Source organism: Arachis ipaensis, chromosome B3, assembly GCF_059453495.1.
Source record: "Arachis ipaensis isolate K30076 ecotype BB chromosome B3, ASM5945349v1, whole genome shotgun sequence".
NCBI lineage: Eukaryota > Viridiplantae > Streptophyta > Magnoliopsida > Fabales > Fabaceae > Arachis > Arachis ipaensis.
In genome coordinates this window covers 31,017-53,496 of record NC_142438.1, presented here as the reverse complement: position 1 = coordinate 53,496, position 22,480 = coordinate 31,017, and the positions used below count along the sequence as shown (strand labels likewise).

General features: G+C 32.1%; 2 protein-coding genes across 5 annotated transcripts; both read right to left on the bottom strand.

Moving 5' to 3' along the window:
* Window positions 1–2,216: 2,216 nt before the first annotated feature.
* Window positions 2,217–10,372, bottom strand: LOC107629499 (microtubule-associated protein RP/EB family member 1A). 4 transcript variants are annotated; one of them, XR_015907552.1, is made up of 9 exons: window positions 9,867–10,372; window positions 9,642–9,710; window positions 9,448–9,534; window positions 8,540–8,646; window positions 8,186–8,325; window positions 7,993–8,066; window positions 7,319–7,432; window positions 6,256–6,691; window positions 2,217–2,303 (listed from the first exon to the last, which is right to left on the bottom strand). XR_015907552.1 is itself a non-coding variant. In XM_088509544.1 (8 exons), the coding sequence occupies exons 2-8, from the start codon at window positions 9,678–9,680 to the stop codon at window positions 6,527–6,529; spliced, it is 726 nt and encodes a 241-aa protein (XP_088365670.1). In that variant the 5' UTR covers window positions 9,681–9,710; window positions 9,867–10,372; the 3' UTR covers window positions 6,177–6,526. The 4 variants fall into 4 exon arrangements, 2 of the variants coding, with proteins under 2 accessions (XP_088365670.1, XP_016187797.1); XR_015907551.1 differs by having other exon boundaries at window positions 10,006–10,372; XM_088509544.1 differs by lacking the exon at window positions 2,217–2,303 and having other exon boundaries at window positions 6,177–6,691.
* LOC107629500 (Glutaredoxin family protein) lies at window positions 3,201–4,152 on the bottom strand. The gene has a single exon (XM_016332312.3). It carries the CDS (start codon window positions 4,060–4,062, stop codon window positions 3,259–3,261), a length of 804 nt encoding a protein of 267 aa, XP_016187798.1. The 5' UTR covers window positions 4,063–4,152; the 3' UTR covers window positions 3,201–3,258.
* Window positions 10,373–22,480: the final 12,108 nt, after the last annotated feature.

The following is a 22,480-nucleotide window of genomic DNA, read 5'->3' as shown; positions in this document are numbered from 1 at the left end:
AAATTATAGATAAATAACAAGTTATATTTGGTATGTATTAAGTCACCTAAACTCAACTCTCCTGACTAGTTACTAAAATGTGATATTAAAAAGGTATTTTTGAGGAATTATTAAGAAGAGATTGTGATGAGATAGCTTTTATGATAAATATAGTATTTTGATCTTAAATAGAGAATTAAAAGAAATATTTATAAATTCCTCTTTATCACATGGTTGATGGTTTTCAAGGGGCGTAGAGGAATATGTTTTGAGTTTGGTGTTAGTTAAATAGTTATTTAGTTTTTAAGAAAAAGACAAATCGATTCTTAACCTTTTAGTCTATAGATATATAAGTTTTTGAGAATTTAAAATATATTTAAGTTTTGGAGTCTAATTTGTCTCATTTTAAAAAATTTTCTATGTGTACATTCGTATTGACTAGATCAGTACAATGAGAGTTGCGTTTAATTTTTGTGAACATAAAAAATTAATATGTCTATATTTTAAAAATATTAAAAATTTAAATATATTTTTAAATTTTAAAAGACTTAAATATTCATAAATAAAAAAGTCAAGGACTTATATATTTTTTTAAAAAAAAAAAAAGCAATTTTCATATTATGTGATCATGTTACATTTAGTTGAATTACTATTATCATTAATGAACAAGATATAAGATCCAATTGTTAGGTTTAAGGATGATTGTCAATAAAGTGATTTTGTTTGCGATAATAGGATATTCATAACCCTTTAGTTTTAACTTCTTGATTGTTACGACTTACGAGTCTCTCTTATGTATAATATTTATTTTGAAAATAAATTTTTTCATCATCTTAATGTATATGATTGTTGCCCTTAAATATTTTTTTTTCTAAAACTAAGGATTTTTTTTATCTTTCTCTTTCATCTATTTTATCTCTTTTATATGTCATTAATAATAATTAATTATAAATTTGACAACAAAAAAATATACATCATGTATTTTTTTAATTATAATTGAAATAAAATTAAAATTAAAATATTAAAATTAAAATATACTTATTACATTACTAATTTAATAATCAAAATGTGTCACGTAATACTCTCTCATTGCTACTAAATTATATTCGTGTAACTATATCAGATTCAATAAGTATAATATGATTTTCAAATTAAGTTCCGAATTAGTGGATGCTGCAAAAGGAAGTGGCGATGCCGCGATGCCATACGCAAAAAGGAAGAGACTCAGAAAGACATAGACAAATAAACCTGATAGATCTCGTCAACAGAACTTCCTATACCCACTTATTTTTCGGGAGTATATTTATGGACTCGCCTCTGGTCATGATTTTAATAACCCTATTCCAGTCTGATCAGGTATCGAATAAACTTAGAATCATGGAATCGACTCAATCATCAGATGCTAAATTTACTTATTCAATTCTTTTTCTTGTCCCATAATTCAAAAAGTTTTTTTTTATTATTGCCGATGAAATGAAATAAAAGATAGGGTAGGCTGGTGAAATTGACGATAGGGGGCTATATTTTTGGGAGCGAATTCTAGGCGGTCCTTATATATCGTATTAACAATCGAAAAATGGTCGAAAGAAAAGATTTCTATTTGACCGGGCTTCTTCCTATACCTATGCCTTACACATGCAAGTCGAACGGGAACCCGAAACCAATACCGGTGGGTAGGTAGAGAATACCTAAGGGGCACATAGACCCATGAATCCATACATCTCAATCAAAAAAGAATCAATAAAAAAAGAATAAAAAATGATCAGTTGATACTGGACAACGAAATGGATTTTGAAATTTATTAACATTCTTCAAAAAGGGCTGATCTTCCCCAAGAGCTCACATCGACGAGAAGGTTTGGCACCTCGATGTCGCCACTCGCCACCTTAGATAATGCAACAACAAAGATTAGGTTGTTGGGCATAATCCTTTTACTGAAATCATTCAATCCTTTTCAATTTATTGGATTCGCTTGAAAATAGAGTCAATTGTTCATCTCGAGAGCAGCAGCAACATCATTTCAAGATTTTTCTTTCTTCTGTTAGACATGATTCATTATTTTTAAAATCGTTTTCATTGCTTCAGAGATTCACTAAATTAATTGAAACACTTGACAATTTATGCTCAAACATTTGATGTCCGACAATGGTATAGGCTTGGCCAAAATTTTCAGGAAACTTTCTTTAACCTTTTGTGGAGACGAACAACTGGCTAATAACTTAAGAAAAGCAATAGTCTTTTTGAATCAGAACTACTATTTCAGACGTCACACTTGAGAATGCAGAGTTCAGAGTGGAGAGACTCCACCACATACTAAAGAAACACTAGGGTTACACCCAAATCCATTGAATTTTTAAAAGCAAAGTTCATTCAATGGAAAAGATGGAAAGGGTGGTGACACGATCGCATATTGGAAAGATCAGCCCATCCATGCTTAAACGTGTTCTGTCTTAGTAACAAGAAACCAAAAAGAGAAACCTCAATCCATGTATGCAATACAAGAAACATATTTCAGTCATCACCATGTCAAACACGAGTAGGCTTCCAGACAAATCGAATTGGTCATCGCTATAAGTTTGCACTCTTGCTGGATTTTTTACTCATCAATTAATTCTAGATCAATAACTTCAGGGACTGCAAGGTTTATCACTACATGAAACTGCAATCCAAGTCAAGTAGTCGGTGAATTGCAACCCACTAGTCATATTGTTATAGCTTTTATTTCAATAAATATAGAGAACTAATTTTTAATTAGCCAGCCATTTTTTTGTTGTTGTTATCTTTTAACTCTCATATTTTGGAAGGTTTAGGTTTTAGAAATTAGGATTTAAGGTTTAGGATTGAATATTGAAGATTTAGGATGCAGAAGTTAAGATAAAAAAAAAGTAATTTGAAAAAAGTTGGCTCCTTAAACTCTTTCATTTTATCTCCTGGACAAAGTTTTTTCCAAAGAAGGGACTCTTAATAGTTAATACTATTCAATGTAAAGAATGATTTTTGTAGCCGGGGCAGAGGCATGCTCAATAATCAGTCAACAGTAGACTAAGTTTGGACAGATCAATTATATAAACCTTCAAAACTGAAAGATATTATAGTGAGAGAACAGGAAATCAAGGAAGGAAGATGATCTGTTTAGAGCTTGATATGATTTGAAGAATGGTGAACTGAGCCACATCACCATTACAAGTATTAGAAACAAGCATGGGAATCGGAAATGATAATAATATGAACAAAAAGCAGATGATCGATTTGTCTATAACATAGTGGCAGTGGAAGAAGTTAGCTACAAATTGGGCATACCACTAAGCCATTCTCATTGCAATGAGCACACTTGATGACAACTGTCCTCCCCTTGTGGCCTTCTTCCTTGAGGAGCACCGCTGTCTTGCAGCTGCCGTTGCACCGGAAACAGGGCAAGAACCTCATGTCCCCGCAGCCGTCACACACAGCACCCATCTTCTTCCTCGGAAGGCCTTCCAGCAGCTCCCCCAGCAGTCCCTCCTCCGCCGCCCTCAGCATCTCCTCGGCGCCACCCACATAGAAGCCCTTGACGAACACCCTGGGAGGCACCGTTTCCTCCCTCTCCTTCCCCTTCAGAAGGTCCCTCAGCTCCTGCTTGAAGCCGCTGTCCATGGACACGTCACGCTCGCAGAAGGACACCCCGAAGGCCTCAAAAGCCGTCCTAACAGCGCAGCAGGCCTCGAAGGTGCTCCTCACTCCCCTCAAGGTGGTGGTGTAGATCACCACTCTGTTCTCGCCGCTGGGAGGGCATATCCTCTCGAAGGGGTCCAGGTTCTCTTTCTCGGAGGAGGGTTTGGGTTTGGGTTTTGGGGGAGGGAGTGGGAGTGGAGAGAAGCGGAAGCTGTCGGCGTCGAGGCCTTCCATCAGCTCCCAGGAGTTGATGACCTCTGGAGGTTCGGACAGGGTGGAAGGGGTGGTGGTGGAGGAGGGTGGGTCAAGAGTGAGGAGGCCATAGGTGGTGGATGTGAGGGACACGATGTGGTGGCCAACGCCGAGTGCGGAGGTACCCAGCTGGGCGAAGTCGTCTTCATGGTTGAGGAGGTTTGAAGATACGCATCCCATTTCAGTTTTTCAAACTTTGAATGACGGATTTTGGAGGGAGAACAAAAATGATCTCACTTCGGGACTTGGGACTTGGGACAGGGACTACTCTCCTCTCACAAGTTTATTCTTTAATTTCCTTTTTCTCGAAAAATAATTTTGTATGCTCTTTCTTCTTTTTCTCTTTTAACATTGATATCACGAACAAGGTTAGGAATCAATAATTTTTGTGATTTATAGTCATTAAATAAGTATTAATAATAATTTTAATGGTGTAAAATTGGTATAAAATTTCAGCCAATAACTCATTTTTTTTTTACTAGTTATATGTTGATCAAAATTTAAAAAAATTGTTGTCTCCTAAATTTTTTTAATATCATATGAAGAATATTAAAGCCAATAAAATTTATGATATATAACACATTATTAATATTTTTAATAATATAAAATAATATTTAATAATATAAAATTATCTATTTTTATTTTAATAATTAAGTGCTGACTAAATTTCAATAAAAATGTTACCCTAAACCTTCTAATATCATATTATCATTTGATTCTTTTTCCTTGTGGGATTCAATTTTGAAAAGGTTGCCTGTTGGTGGCCCCGTGGAATTCAAGCGCAGAATAAGAAATTTAATGGCATTATTACTGTACTGAATTGGAAACTCCGCTTTCGTGGACGCTTTTGCCAAATGCCAACTCAAAAGAGTGGTTCTCTCTCTTCGTGACCGTCTTTAGTTTCTCCATCTCCGCTTCTTTACTCATTTCATTTCACATACTTTTATTGTTTTGGGAAAAACAACAATAGTTGTATACGATAATGTAGGATTAAAGATTTTTGAGTCTAAAATTTAAATAATAATTTTATCAAAATTTTTTTCATTAGATATATTCATTATGAATTAAATTTCAATATATTAAAAATATAAAATATTTTAATAATTATTTAATTTTATTTATTTTTTTAAATAATTATTTACACAATTGATATAAAAAATAATTATTTTTACTAATATAATATTATATAATTAAATATTAAATACACATATAAAATTATTTTATACTAACATGTATTAAAATTAAATTCCTTCATTACTTTAACAATTGTTATCATTAAACTCAATAAATTAAGAATAAAATCTCATTTAAAAAAAAATACCATCGCAATTCTTATCCATCATTTTCATTGGACATTTTAGTCCTTGTGTGAAACTTTTCGGCAAAACGAGGCGACAACATTCTTACATGTCACGTAACTTTTTACGTATCAGTCACAGTTTTTTCGAAACCATTTATCCTTTAATCGATTTTTTTCTCCAAACAATTAAACCCTCAAATATTTTGAACAGGACTCTTAAACCCCGTTAATTTTATATAAAATACTTAAAACCACGAACATTATAAACTTAGGTCACATAACATCGGTTGTCCAACTGCCTGGACTGGTTGCTACTGTCCTGATGAATTGTCAGTAGCCTCAATAATTTCTGTGTTTCTTTCTTTTTGTTGCTAGTTGAGATCCTTTGGAGTTCCTTTGCATATTTTGCATAATTAATAATAAGAGGAAAAAAAAATTCTAAACGCCCTGACGATTATTTTAAAAGATAATGAGACCCTAAAAAAATACTCTTTTTAGTTCTTGGTATTTATTTCTATGAGACTAATTAATTCCTCTATTAATTTTTTTCTCTGTATTATTAAAATAAACCTACATGACATACTAAATTGTTAATTTATCTATTAATAACCAACTAAAATTGACAAATTCATTTTTGTTGAGAGTTTCGTTGTCTTTTAAGGATAATTGTCAATATCGTTTATTTTTTTTATATTTTTTGTTACCTTTTTCAAATACATTAGCTAAATCTACATTATAAAACTAATAAATATTTAGTAATTTTTAAATTATTTTAAACTATAAAAATTAAATAGAAGATATATTAGTAATTAAGATATCACAGAAATATATTTTAAAGAGAGATCATTGACAAAAAGACTAATCAATCACATAAAATTAAATATTAAAAAGCAAAAAAGTTTTTTTTTTTTTTTTGTCTATTAGAGCCTCAAAGTCCTTGAAAAAATTGGGTATCTACCGGCCTAATAATAATAACGTTAAAAAAGCAATGGAGTCTTGTTGAATGGATCAGAACTACTATTTCAGATATTGCACTTGAGAATTCAGAATTCAGAGTGGACAGTCTCCAGTACACAAGGGTTACACCCAATTCCATTAAATAAATTTCTGACGAAAAGCTCATTAAAGTCATATTCAACTAAAAAGATGAGAAGGACGGTGACATGACCTCCCATCCATGCTTACAAGGAGAGAACAAAAGCGTCACAAGCAAGCAGAGCAGCTACAACCATGTCAGCAAACGCCATTCTATAGCAATGGCACCAGGAACCTTTATCAATCCTTCATCACAGACGGAGACCAGTTAGTCAAAGACCCCGCCATGGGATACATTTTCAGCAACAATCAGGCTTTGGTTTCTTCCTTAGCTGCAGCTTCTTCATCTGCAGCTTCAGCTTCCTCTTCATCGTCAGCAGCATTGAAGTTTTCGTTAAGGTAATCCTGGGCTTCATCTAGTGCTGATTCCTTTGTATCAGTAGCATATAAAATCTTCCTAATTGCTACAGACATCTGAATATAAAAGATGAAGCAAATTAAGGTTTATTTAACGATCCCTGATGTTTAAATAGTTTATGATTCCCCATTATCTTCGCTTATTTTGGATTGCTAATCAAGATTTTAGGTACAGATTCAAAAGAAAAAGAGAGTAAAACTGAAAGCGGTTTCAAATACCAATACATAACACCGTTATTCAACCCTATTATACCAAAGTGAAAAATACAGCTTCAATAAGGTAGACATGGATTATGAACATTGCCATATTTAAATCAGTGGTAGAAACACAAGAAGGTATACGCAGGTAGAAAACAATAGTGAAGTTGCAAAGTTTAACAAAAAACTTTCTCTTTGTCCAGAGATACAAACTTATAACTCAAGGAGGACTAACCATACCTTATCCACTCCACAAATCAAACAAGTCAACTATAAATGAAAGAACTTCCACAAATAAAAAATAAGAGTTAAATTGCCAATGTCAAAACTAGAAATCTTAAAGCAAGAACTTCCAATGTGAAAATTAAGTGAAAGAAAACGATTAACTAAATCACAACAATGGAATATGATATATTCCTGAATCACACAGAAGTTAGACATAATCATAAAAATAAATACCCCATAAGCTTTCATCAAAATTCTTACAGTATCATTCTCCACTTCGGCGGCTTGACAAAGAATTTCTATATCCCTTAGTTTTGCAAAGTAAAAGTCTCTTTCTTTTTCCAAGAGATCCATCGAGAGATTGAGATCAGTAACCTGAGAAATAGAAGACAGAAGATAGGTGACTTAGACAATGAAAGCATAGGAATGCGATATACTATCAGAGGCAAGCACAAAGAAAATCAACAATGTCTGCATAAAATACACACAAATAACAATTTTCCAACAACTTCTTCAGCTACATAATATCTGACTAGAATTCAGTTATGATCAAAAGCTTAAAAGAGAATTATGCTATATGTCATGTCTACTCCTATGCAAAGCTGTTGACCATTTTAGTGTGCCTCCTTGGTCACATTTCTTATTCCCAATATATCCCTAGCCACGCTAAATTAGAGAAGTTACAGAGATTAAAGGAGTAAAAGAAAAGCAAGAAAGTTGTTCACTTCAATTCAAAACACAAACTATATTAAATATTTAAATTATAATGATGTTTAGAAAAAAGTGGATCGGTAGGCACTGAATTGTAAACATCAATAAAAATACATTTCTGAATTATAAATTTATAATTGAGCAAAATAAAATGTGGATTTCTATCAATCACTAGTTCTATAATTGTCACATGCACAGAGAATGTAATGATCATACATTCATACCTGCTTAGACAATGCTTCAATTTCTGAAGAATTAGGCCCACCTGCTCCTCTGCTTGACTTTGATTGCTTGGGAACTACAGGAAAAAAAAAGGCAAAAACCCAGAAAGTGAGAAGAAAAATAGAGTAACAAACCAAGGACATGCATCTCGAAAAGTGCAGCATGATTGAGGATTGAGGTCACCAAAAAGCCAACCAGAGATTCTATTGGGACCCAGCATATCGCCTGAACCAGCATTATAGATAGCACTTGTTTGTAGGTATTTTGAGCTCTTCAGAATTTTAGAAGTTCCACCCTTTCCACCCTTACACCTACGCTCCACAGGATTATAATTCCTACACACAAAAGGGAAAAGTATATGATCAAATGATACAGCACAGTACTTGAAAATATGTGCAATTGCATGTGGAAAAATTAGTTAACATATCCATTTGACAAGTGTCTTACAATAGTTTCGGGTCAAATGTCATAACTTAAGTAATCCTACAATTAATATAGAACCATTGATAACCAAAGTTCCTTAGAGGATGGTAAGGGTGAGTAGCATACTCATTCATAATGCCGCCATTCACAGAATCGCAGTATCGTTTCAGCCATTGTAGAAACTCTAAGTTGTCCAAAGGTCGACCTTTAACTAGCCTGTTAACTTCAATATGCTGCCACATGGTAGTCAACCCAGCCCATTATATGCAAACATAAATAATTCATTATGACAGAGTATTTTCTACTGCTAGTTTTCAACCTGAAATAAAGTAATACTCTGAAAATACATTCAACATTTAACATTCACACCCTTTTTACAAAACTAATTCAACCAATGAAATTGAGATTGAGCATCTAACATTATGAAATCATTACATCACATATGGATTTAGCCAAGCAAGATAATCATTCAAAAATGTAGTTCACAAGTAGGGTCACCATGATGACGTAAATTGAGGTATAGAAGAAAAGGGAGGGACAAAATAAATAAATAAGTAAATAAATAAATAAATAAAGGCATTCTCACTAAAATGGATTTAGAATGTAACCACACCATTAAGTCTAATTAGAAGTCATGTTAAAACTTTACTGGTGGGATATCATACCATTGAAAGTTTGAAACCATAAAGAAGAGATGATGATTTAGAAATTACAAAACTTTAGTTACAATTCCTAACCAAGCTGTACTGAAACTTGAAAGTACTTGGTAAGTTGGTATTATATACCAAGTAGCATTCATCATTCATATACCTGGTACGATATGGTTACAGTTAGGGGTGTTCAAATAAACCAATTTGCTATGTGAAAAAGTGATTTGGTGTGATTTTCAAAACAATTATAAACCATTTATAATGGTTTGGTATAGTTTCACATCAGTTTTCCCAAAAACCACACCATGAATACCTCGAGTTACAGAAACTATTTACACGCAACATGCTTAAGAATGTGATATTGGGACAGAGAGAAACAGATACTTTATCAATTTTCAGCTTGTTGAACACTTCCTGCAGAATTTTGTAATTCTGAATCATATCATATTCTGTCTTTGCGTCAAAATTCACCTAGAATAAAAGCCCAAATTTAGAAAGTTAATTTTAAAGGGAAAAATTAAAAAAAAATAAAAATCAAGAGAGAAGAAAAGAATATATAAAGCAAATTCATATTTCACCTTGTGCATTGGAACAACCCCTGGATATGTCATATCCATTATCTGACATTGTACAGCTCCAGATGCAGCCTAGCCAAGAGCATAAGCACATAAACAGGCTAAAACAGGCTTATGAAATAAGCAACTGATACGATAAGACATTAACAAATCAAGTAATTCATTATCAGTCAATCGATATTTCAAGATTCCATGCATCAAAATCCTCTTAAGTTTTAATTATTCTACCTCATTCGGAATATCATCTTAATAAAACCTCAATCCTTGCGGTTCTTGCAGAAAGAGACAAAGGTCTCTCAAAAAGTAAAGCAAACTCATTTCTGAATTTTGAGAACAAAATGAAAAGAGGAGGTTGCAGGGGCAATACTTCCTCAATGCGAGAGAGGTTAAGTTGAAGGCGGTTGTTGATCCAAGTGAGAATATCGTTTCTGCCGACAAAATAAGCGCTATCCATAATGCCGATACTCGTCGCCATTTTCCACCCCAAAAAATACAAACAAGAAGAACAAGAACGCCAGCGAAAAGGGAAAGAGGATATATGAAAATGGATGATTGAGAAGATTAAGGATAACGGAATATGATAATTGTGATGGGTAAAATGTCAGAACAAAGTTCACTTTTTTATTTTTGATATTAGGAAAGCATGGAGTATAGCAGGATTATAGGAGAGTGTAGGGGCTTTAGGCGGATGTGGTGAAACCTGTAATAAAAGAATCGGACAGACTGATTTGAAGATTTGAATTACCCTAATTGAACGGTTCGATTAGAGGTTGGGCAGATATATAAATTGGACAGATATATAAATTGGACCGTTTAATTTGTATTTTTAGTCACGTGTCAAGTATACATGCTGTTGAGTCCTATTCGAATATTTTTTAAACTGAATACCCCATTTTTTAATCTTTCACTTTCGTTTCAATCTTTATATTTTAATTCTACTTTTACTTTCATTCTTTTCTATTGATGAAATGAAATCGGACCTTTTAAAAAAAAAAATTGAACCACTAACCTTTAATAATGTTAAAAAGAAGGAGAATAAAAGACGTCAATCGTCTAAAACTCCATATTACTAATTATTTTGATCATTCTAATTATGTACATTTTTATTTTTAAATATTTTGATTTAATTAAAATAATAATTATAATATTAGAAGTTAGTAGTTTATTATAGTGATAATATTAGATATTAGTTTAGTAATAATTTTTAAAATATTTTGATTTAACTAAAATATTAGTGATAATGTTAGAGATTAGTGTAATAATAATTTTTATTAAGATTATGGATGTATGATAATAAATTAATTATTGTTATTAATAGATTGTAGTAATAATTGTTATTAAAATGTGTTGGTATGATAATGAAATAAAATAATTAATATTAATTGTTATTAATAAATTTATTGTAGTAATAATTCTTACTAAGATTACACACGTGTGATAATATCTTAATTATTATAAGAATATAGTAATAATTCTTACTAAGATTACACAGGTGCTCATTATGGTAGTTTCTTTCTGCTAAACGGGAAACATTCGCTCACAGTAACGGTTAGTGAACCGTGCGTAGTCCTGTGCAGGAAATGCCTTCTCTGCTTCATCAACTCGGATGGTCCTCTTCACCCGCTTAGTAGGTGGCTTGACCTGTGTGGAGGGTTGCGCCTTAGTTGATGCTCTTTTAGTTCCTCTCTTTGCCGGTGTCTTGTCAGAAGCCTTCTCTTTTCCTCTCTTGGTGGCCATCCTGAAGAAGGAAGAAAGAGAAGGAATGTCAAATATAGATAGCTTAAAACCGGAAGGAAGAAAGGCCAAGTAATAATGAATGCCAAAGGAAAAGAGAATGTCTTAAATACATGGTAGCTACAACATGCAAGGAAGACATCAATAAAAATCATGAAGGCATATCATAACAACTAGATGCAAGAGGGTTAAAAGCATGCAAGTAACAAGCATGAGAAGAATAGCTCAAGTATCAATAGCAACATTAGTTATCACATGCAACAAAATAATGAGCACTCTTATGATGACAATTGATGAATAATAAACTCAATACACATGGATTGCAAGGGTTGTGAAAAAGAGGCATTAAAGTGTAAGAATAAAATAGAAAAGAAATCAAAATGCCATGAGAACATTTTCACAAACACTTAGTGTGCAAATTAAAAATAGAAAGTAAGGTAATCAATCCAAGTGTATATGAGATCCAAAATAAGATGTTAATTGTCAAAGCACACCTCATAATACATACAAGCTAAGATATAGTAACATAATCACCTAAATAAAATTTCAACACCAACATAAAAATGCAAGATAAAAAAATAAAAAAAATTATAAATAACATAGCTAACATAAAATTAAAAATAAATAAAATAGTCAAATACAATAAATAAAAGAAGAATGAAAAAGTAGAAGAGAGGAAGAAAAGAAACCTTAAAAAGATGATGAAAATAAGGAGATAAATGGGAGTAAGAATAAGAGAAGAGGAGTAAGAAGGGAAGAAGAAAAGGAAAGAAAATTGTAGCGGCCGGAGTTGGTGATTTCCGATGGTACTCCGTCGGTGGTGGTGAGAGTAGGGAGGAAGAAAGAAGGAAGAAGTAGAAAGAATGGAGAAGAAAGAAGAAGAATTAGGATTAGAGAAAGAAGAGAGGGGTGAGAGAAAAGGGACTTAACATAGTCAGGTTACATAACTAACACTTCAAAACAAAATAAAAAAAGAAAGCTACTCTACTTGCACTACGTCAACTATATAATTGTAGAACTAAAGATCATCACATGCCAATCATTTTTTCCACCGCTCTTTGATATTGCCATTGCTAGAAAAATAGAATTAGAGAAAAAAAAGGATAATGGATGGTAGCACTTTGAATGAAGATAAAAGTGTAATCGTCAAGATACAATTGTATGAAATAGTTTAATTTTTTAATGTACCAATTTAGTAAGTGAAATAATAGTAGTAGGTACCTCCCATGTAGAAATCTCAATAGTTGCAGTTGATGCAGTCTAGAGAGTGAATTCTAAAACAACATCATCTTCGTAAGAGAACATAGAATTGTTTTATTTTCCTCTTAAAATCACTACATTCTGATATCTCAATTGAAAAGTATCAATTTGACACAAATTAAACAATTAATCAAAATGATTTATGAGGTGCTCTTTTAAAAACAAAAAAGAAATGATACAAAGTTGTTTCATTGTTCTAAGGATTCTATATTTCTATTCATAGTGAATCCAATACAAAAAAAGTACTTTCTTATGACACTAAAACCTAAATTTTGAAATAATTAAGAAATAAGGATAATTAGTAATGCATCTTAAGGACAATTATGATTTTTCTAGGGTTTTCTAGGATTTTTTTATAGTTTTCTAGGGTTTTCTAGGATTTTCAAGAGTTTTTTAGGGTTTTCTAGAGTTTTTTTAGGATTTTCTAGGGTTTTCTATAGTTTTTCTAAGTTTATCAAGGGTTTTCTTAGGATTTTCTAAGGTTTTCTAATAGTTTTCTAGGATTTTTAGGGTTTTCTAGAGTTTTCTAGATTTTTCTTAGGATTTTTCTAGGTTATTAGGATTTTCTAAGGTTTTTCTAGGGATTTCTAGCGGTTTTTCTAGGGTTTTCTAGTGTTTTCGAGAGTTTTTTAGGGTTTTCGAGGGTTATTCTAGGTTTTTTTAGGATTTTCTAGGGTTTTATAGGATTTTCTAGGCTTTTTTAGAAGTTTCTTGGATTTTCTAGGATTTTTCTAGGTTTTTCTAAGATTTTCTAGGATTTTCTAAGGTTTTCTAGGATTTTCTAGAGATTTCTAGGGGTTTTTCTAGGGTTTTCTAGGGTTTTTTAGGGTTTTTTGGAGTTTTCGAGGGTTTTCATAGGGTTTTCTAGGGTTTGTTAGGGTTTTCTAGGATTTTCTAGGAATTTCTAGGGTTTCTTATGGTTTTTTTGGATTTTCAATAGTTTTCTAGGATTTTCGAGGGTTTTTTAGGGTTTTCTAGGGTTTTTGAGGGTTTTTCTAGGGTTTTATATATTTTTCTAGGATTTTCTAGGGTATTTTAGGGTTTTCTAGGATTTTCTACGATTTTTAGGATTTTTCTAGGGTTTTTAGGGTTTTTCTAGAGTTTTCTATGTTTTTCTTGGGTTTTCTTTGAGTTTTCTAGGTTTTTTAGGGTTTTCTAAGATTTTCTAGGGTTTTCAAACATTTTTCTAGGGTTTTCTAGGTTTTATAGATTTTTCTATGATTTTCTAGGGTTTTCTCGGGTTTTCTAGGATTTTCTAGGGTTTTTCTAAAGTTTTCTGCAGTTTTCTAGGGTTTTCTAAGGATTTTCTATGGTTTTTTTAGGGTTTTTGTAGGGGTTTCTTACGATTTTTTAGGGTTTTCTTGGTATTTCTAGAATTTTCTTAGGTTTTCTACTATTTTTTTAGGGTTTTCTTACGGTTTTTAGGAATTTGTTAGGGTTTTCTAGGATTTTTCTACGATTTTTCTACGATTTTCTAGGGTGTTCTAGGGTTTTCTAGGATTTTCTAGGATTTTCTTTAGGTTTTCTAGGGTTTTCCAGAGTTCTCTCAGGTTTTTCTAGGGTTTTCTAGGGTTTTTAGGTTTTTCTAGAGATTTCTAGGGTTTTCATAGGGTTTTCTAGGATTTTCTAGGCTTTTCTAGGGTTTTCTAAGATATTCTAGGGTTTTCATGTTTTTCAAGGATTTTCTTAGGGTTTTCTACATTTTTTAGAGTTTTCTAGGCTTTCTACGGTTTTTGAGTGTTTTCTTAGGATTTTCTAGGGTTTTTAGGGTTTTCTAGGATTTTCTAGGTTTTTTCTAGGGTTTTCTAGGGATTTCTAGGTATTTCTAGAGTTTTTTAGGATTTTCTTAGGGTTTTCTAGGATTTTCTAGTGTTTTCGAGTTTTCTAGAGTTTTTGAGGGTTTTTCTAGGGTTTTCTAGGGTTTTATAGGTTTTTCTAGGATTTTCTAGGGTTTTCTTAGGGTTTTCTAGTGTTTTCTAGGGTTTTCTAGGGTTTTCTAGGATTTTTCTAGGCTTTTCTAGGATTTTCTAGGATTTTTCTAGGATTTTCTAGGGTTTTTCTAGGATTCTCTAGGGTTTTTTAGGATTTTTCTATGGTTTTCTAGGAATTTCTAGTGTTTTCTATGATTTTCTTAGGGTTTTCTAGGTTTCCTAAGGTTTTTGAGGGTTTTCATAAGATTTTCTTTGATATTTTATGGTTTTCTAGGATTTTCTAGTGTCCTTATAGGGTTTTCTAAGGTTTTTGAGGGTTTTTTTATGGTTTTCTAGGGTTTTCGAGGGGGTTTTCTTGGTTTTTCTAGGGTTTTTATAGGTTTTTCTAGAGTTATCTAGAGTTTTCTTAGGGTTTTCGATGGTTTTCTAGGATTTTCTAGGGTTTTCTAAGATTTTTCTAGAGTTTTCTAGGATTTTTCTAGGAATTTCTAGGGTTTTCTAGGGTTGTCTATAGTTTTTCTAGGATTTTCTAGGGATTTCTAGGGATATCTAGTATTTTCTTAGAGTTTTCTAGAATTTTCGAGGGTTTTTTAGGATTTTCTATGTTTTTGAGTATTTTTTTAGTGTTTTCTAGGGTTTTATAGGTTTTTCAAGGATTTTCTAGAGTTTTTCTAAGGTCTTTTATGGGTTTTCTACGATTTTCTTGGATTTTCTAGGGTTTTGTAGGGGTTTTCTCGGATTTCTCTAGGGTTTTCTAAGGTTTTCTAGGTTTTTCTAGAGATTTGCTAGGGTTTTCTTAGGATTTTCTACGGTTTTTTAGATTTTTCTATGTTTTCGAGGGTTTTCTATATTTTTCTAGTGTTTTTTAGGGTTTTTTTAGGATTATCTAGGAATTTCTAGGGTTTTCTTAAAGTTTTCTAGGATTTTTTAGGGTTTTTTAGGGTTTTCTAGGGTTTTTCTACAGTTTTTCTAGGGTTTGTTAGGTTTTTCTAGCGTTTTCTAGGGTTTTTCTACAGTTTTTCTAGGGGTTTTCTACGATTTTCTAGATTTTCTAGTGTTTTTCTAGGGTTATCTAGGGATTTCTAGGGATTTTCTAGGGTTTGTATGATTTTCTAGGAGTTTTCTAGAGTTTTCTAGGATTTTTCTAGGATTTTCTAAGATTTTCTAGGTTTTTCTAGGGTTTTCTAGGATTTTCTTTGGATTTTCTATGGTTGTTTTTATAGTTTTCTAGGTTTTCTAGGATTTTCTTACGGTTATCTAGGATTTTCTAGGGTTGTTCTAGGGTTTTCTAGGGTATTCTATATTTTCTAGGGTTTCCTTGAGCTTTTCTAGGATTTTTTAGGTTTTTTAGGGTTTTCTAGGGATTTCTAGCGTTTTCTAGGAATATCTTAGGGTTTTCAAGGGTTTTCAAGGGTTTTTTTAGGGTTTTTCTATGGTTTTCTAGGGTTTGTTACGGATTTTTTAGGGTATTCTAGGGATTTTTAGAGATTTCTTGGGTTTTATATTGTTTTCTTAGGATTTTCCATGATTTTCTAGGGTTTTTGAGGATTATTTAGGGTTTTCTAGAGTTTTTCTTGGGTTTTACAGGTTTTGCTAGGATTTTCTAGGGTTTTAAGGATTTTCTAAGGTTTTCTACGAATTTTTAGGGTTTTCTAAGTCTTTTCTAGTGTTTTCTAGGGTTTTTAATGATTTTTGAGGGTTTTTTTAGTGTTTTCTATGGTTTTTTAGGGTTTTTTCTAAGATATTCTAGTGTTTTCTAGGGTTTTTCTAGGGTTTTCTAGGATTTTTTAGGATTTCTAGGATTTTTCTAGGGTTTTCTAGAGATTTCTAGTGGTTTTCCAGGGTTTTCGAGGGTTTTTCTAGGATTTTATAGGTTTTTCTAGAGTTGTCTAGAGTTTTCTTAGGGTTTTCGATGGTTTTCTAGGATTTTTTAGGGTTCTCTAAGATTTTTCTAGGGTTTTCTAGGATTTTTCTAGGAATTTCTAGGGTTTTCTAGCGTTGCCTATGGTTTTTCAAGGGTTTTCTAGGAATTTTTAGGAATATCTAGGATTTTCTAGAATTTTCGAGGGTTTTTTAGGATTTTCTAGGATTTTTGAGTGTTTTTTTAGGGTTTTCTAGGGTTTTATAGGTTTTTTCAAGGATTTTTAGGGTTTTTCTAAGGTCTTTTAGCGTTTTTCTAGGATTTTCTAGGGTTTCTCTAGGATTTTCAAAGGTTTTCTAGGGTTTTCTTAGGGTTTTCTATGATTTTTTAGAGTTTTCTAGGTTTTTTAGAGTTTTCTATGTTTTCCAGGGTTTTCGAGGGTTTTCGAGGATTTTCTTAAGGTTTTCTAAGGTTATTCTAGGGTTTTCTAGTATTTTTCTAAGGTTTTCTAGGGTTTTCTTTGTTTTTCTAGGGTTTCATTAGTGTTTTCTAGGGTTTTTTAGGATTTTCTAGGGATTTCTAGGGTTTTCTTAGGGTTTTCTAGGAATTTTTAGGGTTTTTACAGTTTTTTAGGATTTTTTTGGGTTTTTTAGGGTTTGTTAGGTTTTTCTAGGGGTTTTCTAAGATTTTCTAGGATTCTCTAGTGTTTTTCTAGGGTTATCTAGGGATTTCTAGGGGTTTTCTGGGGTTTGTATGGTTTTCTAGGAGTTTTCTAGAGTTTTTCTAGGATTTTCTAAGGTTTTCTAGGTTTTTTTAGGGTTTTCTAAGATTTTCTTTGAGTTTTCTACGAGTTTTTTAGAGTTTTTTAGGTTTTCTAGTATTTTCTTAGGGTTATCTAGGATTTTCTAGGGTTGTTCTAGGGTTTTCTAGGGTATTCTATGTTTTCTAGGGTTTTCTTAAGGTTTTCTAGGATTTTTTTAGGTTTTTTAGGATTTTCTAGGGATTTCTAAGGTTTTTTAGGATATTTTTTAGGGTTTTCAAGGATTTTCAAAGGTTTTTTAGGGTTTTTCTATAGTTTTCTAGGATTTTCTAGGGATTTTCTTGGGTTTTATAGGTTTTGCTAGGATTTTCTAGGGTTTTCTACGAATTTCTATATCTTTTCTAAAGTTTTCTAGGGATTTCAAGAGATTTCTAGGGTTTTCTAGGGTTTTCTATGATTTTCGAGGGTTTTTTAGAGTTTTCTATGGTTTTTTAGGGTTTTTCTAGGATATTCTAGTGTTTTCTAGGGTTTTTCTAGAATTTTCTAGGGTTTTCTTGGATTTTTTAGGATTTTCTAGGGTTATCTAGAGATTTCTAGCGGTTTTCTAGGGTTTTCGAGGGTTTTTCTAGGTTTTCCTAGGGTTTTATAGTTTTTTCTAGAGTTGTCTAGAGTTTTCTTAGGGTTTTCGATGGTTTTCTAAGATTTTCTAGGTTTTTTGTAAGATTTTTTTAGGGTTTTCTAGGGTTTTTCTAAGAATTTATAGGGTTTTCTAGGGTTGTCTATGGTTTTTCTAGGGTTTTCTAGGGATTTCTAGGGATATCTAGGGTTTTCTTAGGGTTTTCTAGGATTTTCGAGGGTTTTTTAGGATTTTCTAGGTTTTTTGAGTGGTTTTTTTAGGATTTTCTAGGGTTTTATAGGTTTTTCAAGAATTTTTTTGGGTTTTCTAGGGTTTTTCTAGGATTTTTCTAAGGTCTTTTAGGGTTTTTCTAGGAATTTGTAGGAGTTTTTAGGGTTTTCTAGGGTTTCTCTAGGATTTTCAAAGGTTTTCTAGGTTTTTTGGGGGATTTGCTAGGGTTTTCTTAGGGTTTTCTACGGTTTTTTAGAGTTTTCTAGGTTTTTTAGAGTTTTCTATGTTTTCCAAGTTTTTCGAGGGTTTTCTTAGGGTTTTCTAAGGTTATTCTAGGGTTTTCTAGTGTTTTTCTAAGGTTTTCTAGGATTTTCAATATTTTTCTAGGATTTTTAGGGTTTTATTAGGGTTTTCTAGAGTTTTTTAGGATTTTCTAGGGATTTCTAGGGATTTCTAGGATTTTCTAGATTTTTCTAGGGGTTTTAGGGATTTTCTAGGGTTTTGTAGAGGTTTTCTAGGATTTCCTAGGGTTTCTCTAGGATTTTCTAAGGTTTTCTAGGTTTTTCTAGGGATTTGCTAGGGTTTTCTACGATTTTTTAGAGTTTTCTAGGATTTTTAGAGTTTTCTAGGATTTTTGAGGGTTTTCCTAGGGTTTTCTAAGGTTGTTCTAGGGTTTTCTAGGGTTTTTTAGGATTTTCTAGGAATTTCTAGGGTTTTCTTAGGGTTTTCTATGATTTTTTAGGATTTTCTAAGATTTTCTAGGGTTTTTTTAGGAGTCTTACAGGATTTTCTAGGGTTCTCTAGTATTTTTCTAGGGTTATCTAGGAATTTCTAGGGGTTTTCTAGGATTCGTATGGTTTTCTAGGGTTCTTCTAGAATTTTCTAAGATTTTCTAGGTTTTTCTAGGTTTTCTAAGGTTTTCTTTGGGTTTTCTACGGTATTTTTAGAGTTTTCTAGGTTTTCTAGGGTTTTTTACGATTATCTAGGATTTTCTAGGGTTCTCTAGTATTTTTCTAGGGTTATCTAGGGATTTCTAGGGGTTTTCTAGGATTCGTATGGTTTTCTAGGGTTCTTCTAGAATTTTCTAAGATTTTCTAGGTTTTTCTAGGTTTTCTAAGGTTTTCTTTGGGTTTTCTACGGTATTTTTAGAGTTTTCTAGGTTTTCTAGGGTTTTTTACGATTATCTAGGATTTTCTAGGGTTGTTCTAGGTTTTTCTAGAGTTTTCTAAGGTATTCTATGTTTTCTAGGGTTTCCTTAAGGTTTTCTAGGATTTTTTAGGATTTTTAGGGCTTTTCTAGGGATCTAGGATTTTTTAGGATTTTCTTAGGGTTTTCAAGGGTTTTTTAGCATTTTTCTATGGTTTTCTAGGGTTTGTTAGGGATTTTCTAGGGTTTTTGAGGATTTTTTAGGGTTTTTTAGAGTTTTTCTTGGATTTTATCGGTTTTTCTAGGATTTTCTTAGGGTTTTCTACGAATTTCTAGGCTTTTCTATGTCTTTTCTAGGATTTTTTAGGGATTTCAAGAGATTTCTACGGTTTTTTTAGGTTTTTTTATGATTTTTGAGGGTTTTCTATAGTTTTTTAGGGTTTTTCTAGGATTTTCTAGTATTTTCTAAGGTTTTTCTAGGATTTTCTAGGAGTTTTCTAGGATTTTCTAGAGATTTCTAGTGGTTTTCGAGGATTTTTCTAGGTTTTTCTAGGATTTTATTGGTTTTTCTAGAGTTGTCTAGAGTTTTCTTAGAGTTTTCGATGGTTTTCTAGGATTTTCTAGGGTTTTCTAAGATTTTTCTAGGGTTTTCTAGGGTTTTCTAGGATTTTCTAGGGTTTTCTAGGGTTGTCTATGGTTTTTCTAGGGTTTTCTAGGGATATCTAGGATTTTCTTAAGGTTTTTAGGATTTTCGAGAGTTTTTTAGGGTTTTATATGGTTTTTGAGTATTTTTTTAAAGTTTTCTTGGGTTTTATAGGTTTTTCAAGGATTTTTTTGGGTTTTCTAGGGTTTTCTAGGGTTTTTCTAAGGTCTTTTAGGGTTTTTCTACGATTTTCTAGGAGTTTTTAGGGTTTTCTAGGGTTTCTAGGGAATTTTTAGGGTTTTGTAGGGTTTTCTAGGATTTTCTAGGATTTCTCTAGAGTTTTCTAAGGTTTTCTATGTTTTTCTAGGGATTTGCTAGGGTTTTCTTAGGGTTTTCTACAGTTTTTTAGAGTTTTTTATGTTTTCTAGAGTTTTCGAGGGTTTTCTAAGGTTGTTCTAGGGTTTTCTAGTGTTTTTCTAAGATTTTTTAGGGTTTTTTTTATATTTTTCTAGGGTTTTTTAGGGTTTTATTAGGGTTTTCTAGGGTTTTTTATGATTTTCTAGGGATTTCTAGGCTTTTCTTAGAGTTTTCTAGGATTTTTGAGGATTTTTTAGGGTTTTCTAAGGTTTTTTTGGGTTTTTCTAGGGTTTGTTAGGTTTTTCTAGGGTTTTCTAGGATTTTTCTAGCAGTTTTCTAGGATTTTCTAGAGTTCTCTAGTGTTTTTCTACGGTTATCTAGGGATTTCTAGAGATTTTCTAGGGTTTGTATGGTATTCTAGGAGTTTTCTAGGGTTTTTAATTTCTAAGAAGAACTAAAGTTTTCTAGGTTTTTCTAGGTTTTTCTAGGATTTTCTTTAGATTTTCTACAGTTTTTTAGAGTTTTCTAGGTTTTCTAGGGTTGTTCTAGGGTTTTTATAGGGTATTCTATGTTTTCTAGGGTTTCCTTGAGGTTTTCTAGGATTTTTAGTGTTTTTTAGGGTTTTCTAGGGATTTCTAGCATTTTCTAGAATTCTTTTAGGGTTTTTTAGGGTTTTTTTTATGGATTTGTAGGGTTTGTTAGGGATTTTCTAGGATTTTCTAGGGATTTCTTGGGTTTTATATTATTTTCTTAGGATTTTCTATGATTTTCTTACGTTGTTGAGGATTTTTTAGGGTTTTTTCTAGAGTTTTTCTTGGGTTTTATAGGTTTTGCTAGGATTTTCTAGGAGTTTTTTAGGGTTTTCTAGGTTTTTTCTACGAGTTTCTAGGGTTTTCTATGTCTTTTCTAGGGTTTTCTAGGATTTTTCTATGATTTTCGAAGGTTTTTTAGGATTTTCTATGGTTTTTTATGGATTTTCTAAGATATTCTAGTGTTTTCTAGTGTTTTTCTAGGATTTTCTAGGGTTTTCTAGGGTTTTTTAGGATTTTCTAAGGTTTTTCTAGGGTTTTCTAGAGATTTCTAGCGGTTTCCTAGGGTTTTCGAGGGTTTTTCTAGGTTTTTCTAGGTTTTTATAGGTTTTTCTAGAGTTGTCTAGTGTTTTCTTAGGGTTTTCGATGGTTTTCTAGGATTTTCTAGGATTTTCTAAGATTTTTCTAGGATTTTCTAGGATTTTTCTAGGAATTTCTAGGGTTTTCTAGGGTTGTTTATGATTTTTCTAGGGTTTTCTAGGAATTTCTAGGGATATCTAGAGTTTTCTTATGGTTTTCTAGGATTTTCGAGGGTTTTTTAGGGTTTTCTAAGATTTTTGAGTGTTTTTTGGAGTTTATAGGTATTTTAAAATTTTTTTAGGGTTTTCAAGTATTTTTCTAAGGTCTTTTAGGGTTTTTCTACGATTTTCTAGGAGTTTTCAGGATTTTCTAGGGTTTCTATGGGTTTTCTAGGTTTTTCTAGGGATTTGCTAGGGTTTTCTACGGTTTTTTAGTATTTTTTAGGTTTTTTAGAGTTTTATATGTTTTCTAGGATTTTCGAGGGTTTTCTTAGGCTTTTCTAAGGTTGTTCTAGGATTTTCTAGTGTTTTTCTAAGGTTTTCTAGGATTTTCTATGTTTCTCTAGGGTTTTTTAGGGTTTTATTAGGGATTTTTTAGGGTTTTCTAGGATTTTTCTATGTTTTTCTAGGGTTTGTTAGGTTTTTCTAGGGTTTTCTAGGGATTTTCTAGGATTTTTCTAGAGGTTTTCTAGGATTTTTTTAGGGTTCTCTAGTGTTTTTTTAGGGTTATCTAGGAATTTTTAGGGGTTTTCTAGGGTTTGTATGATTTTCTAGGGTTTTCTAGGGGTTTCTTTGGGTTTTCTATGGTCTTTTTAGAGTTTTCTAGGTTTTTTAGGGTTTTCTAGGGTTTTACAGGGATTTCTATAGATTTCTAAGGTTTTTAAGGGTTTTCTTAGGGTTTTCTAGGGGTTTTAATGGTTTTCTAGGGTTTTTCTAAGATTTTTCTAGGGTTTGTTAGGGTTTTCTAAGGTTTTTTCTAGAGTTTTCTAGCAATTTCTAGGGTTTTTCTAGGATTTTCTGGATTTTTTAGGTTTTTCTAGAGTTTTCTAGGTTATTCATAGGGTTTTCTTGGATTTTCAAGTGTTTTTTAGGGTTTTCTAGGGCTTTCGAGGGATTTTTTTTAGGTTTTTCTAGGGTTTTATAGGTTTTTCTAGAATTGTCTAGAGTTTTCTTAGGGTTTTCAATGGTTTTCTTT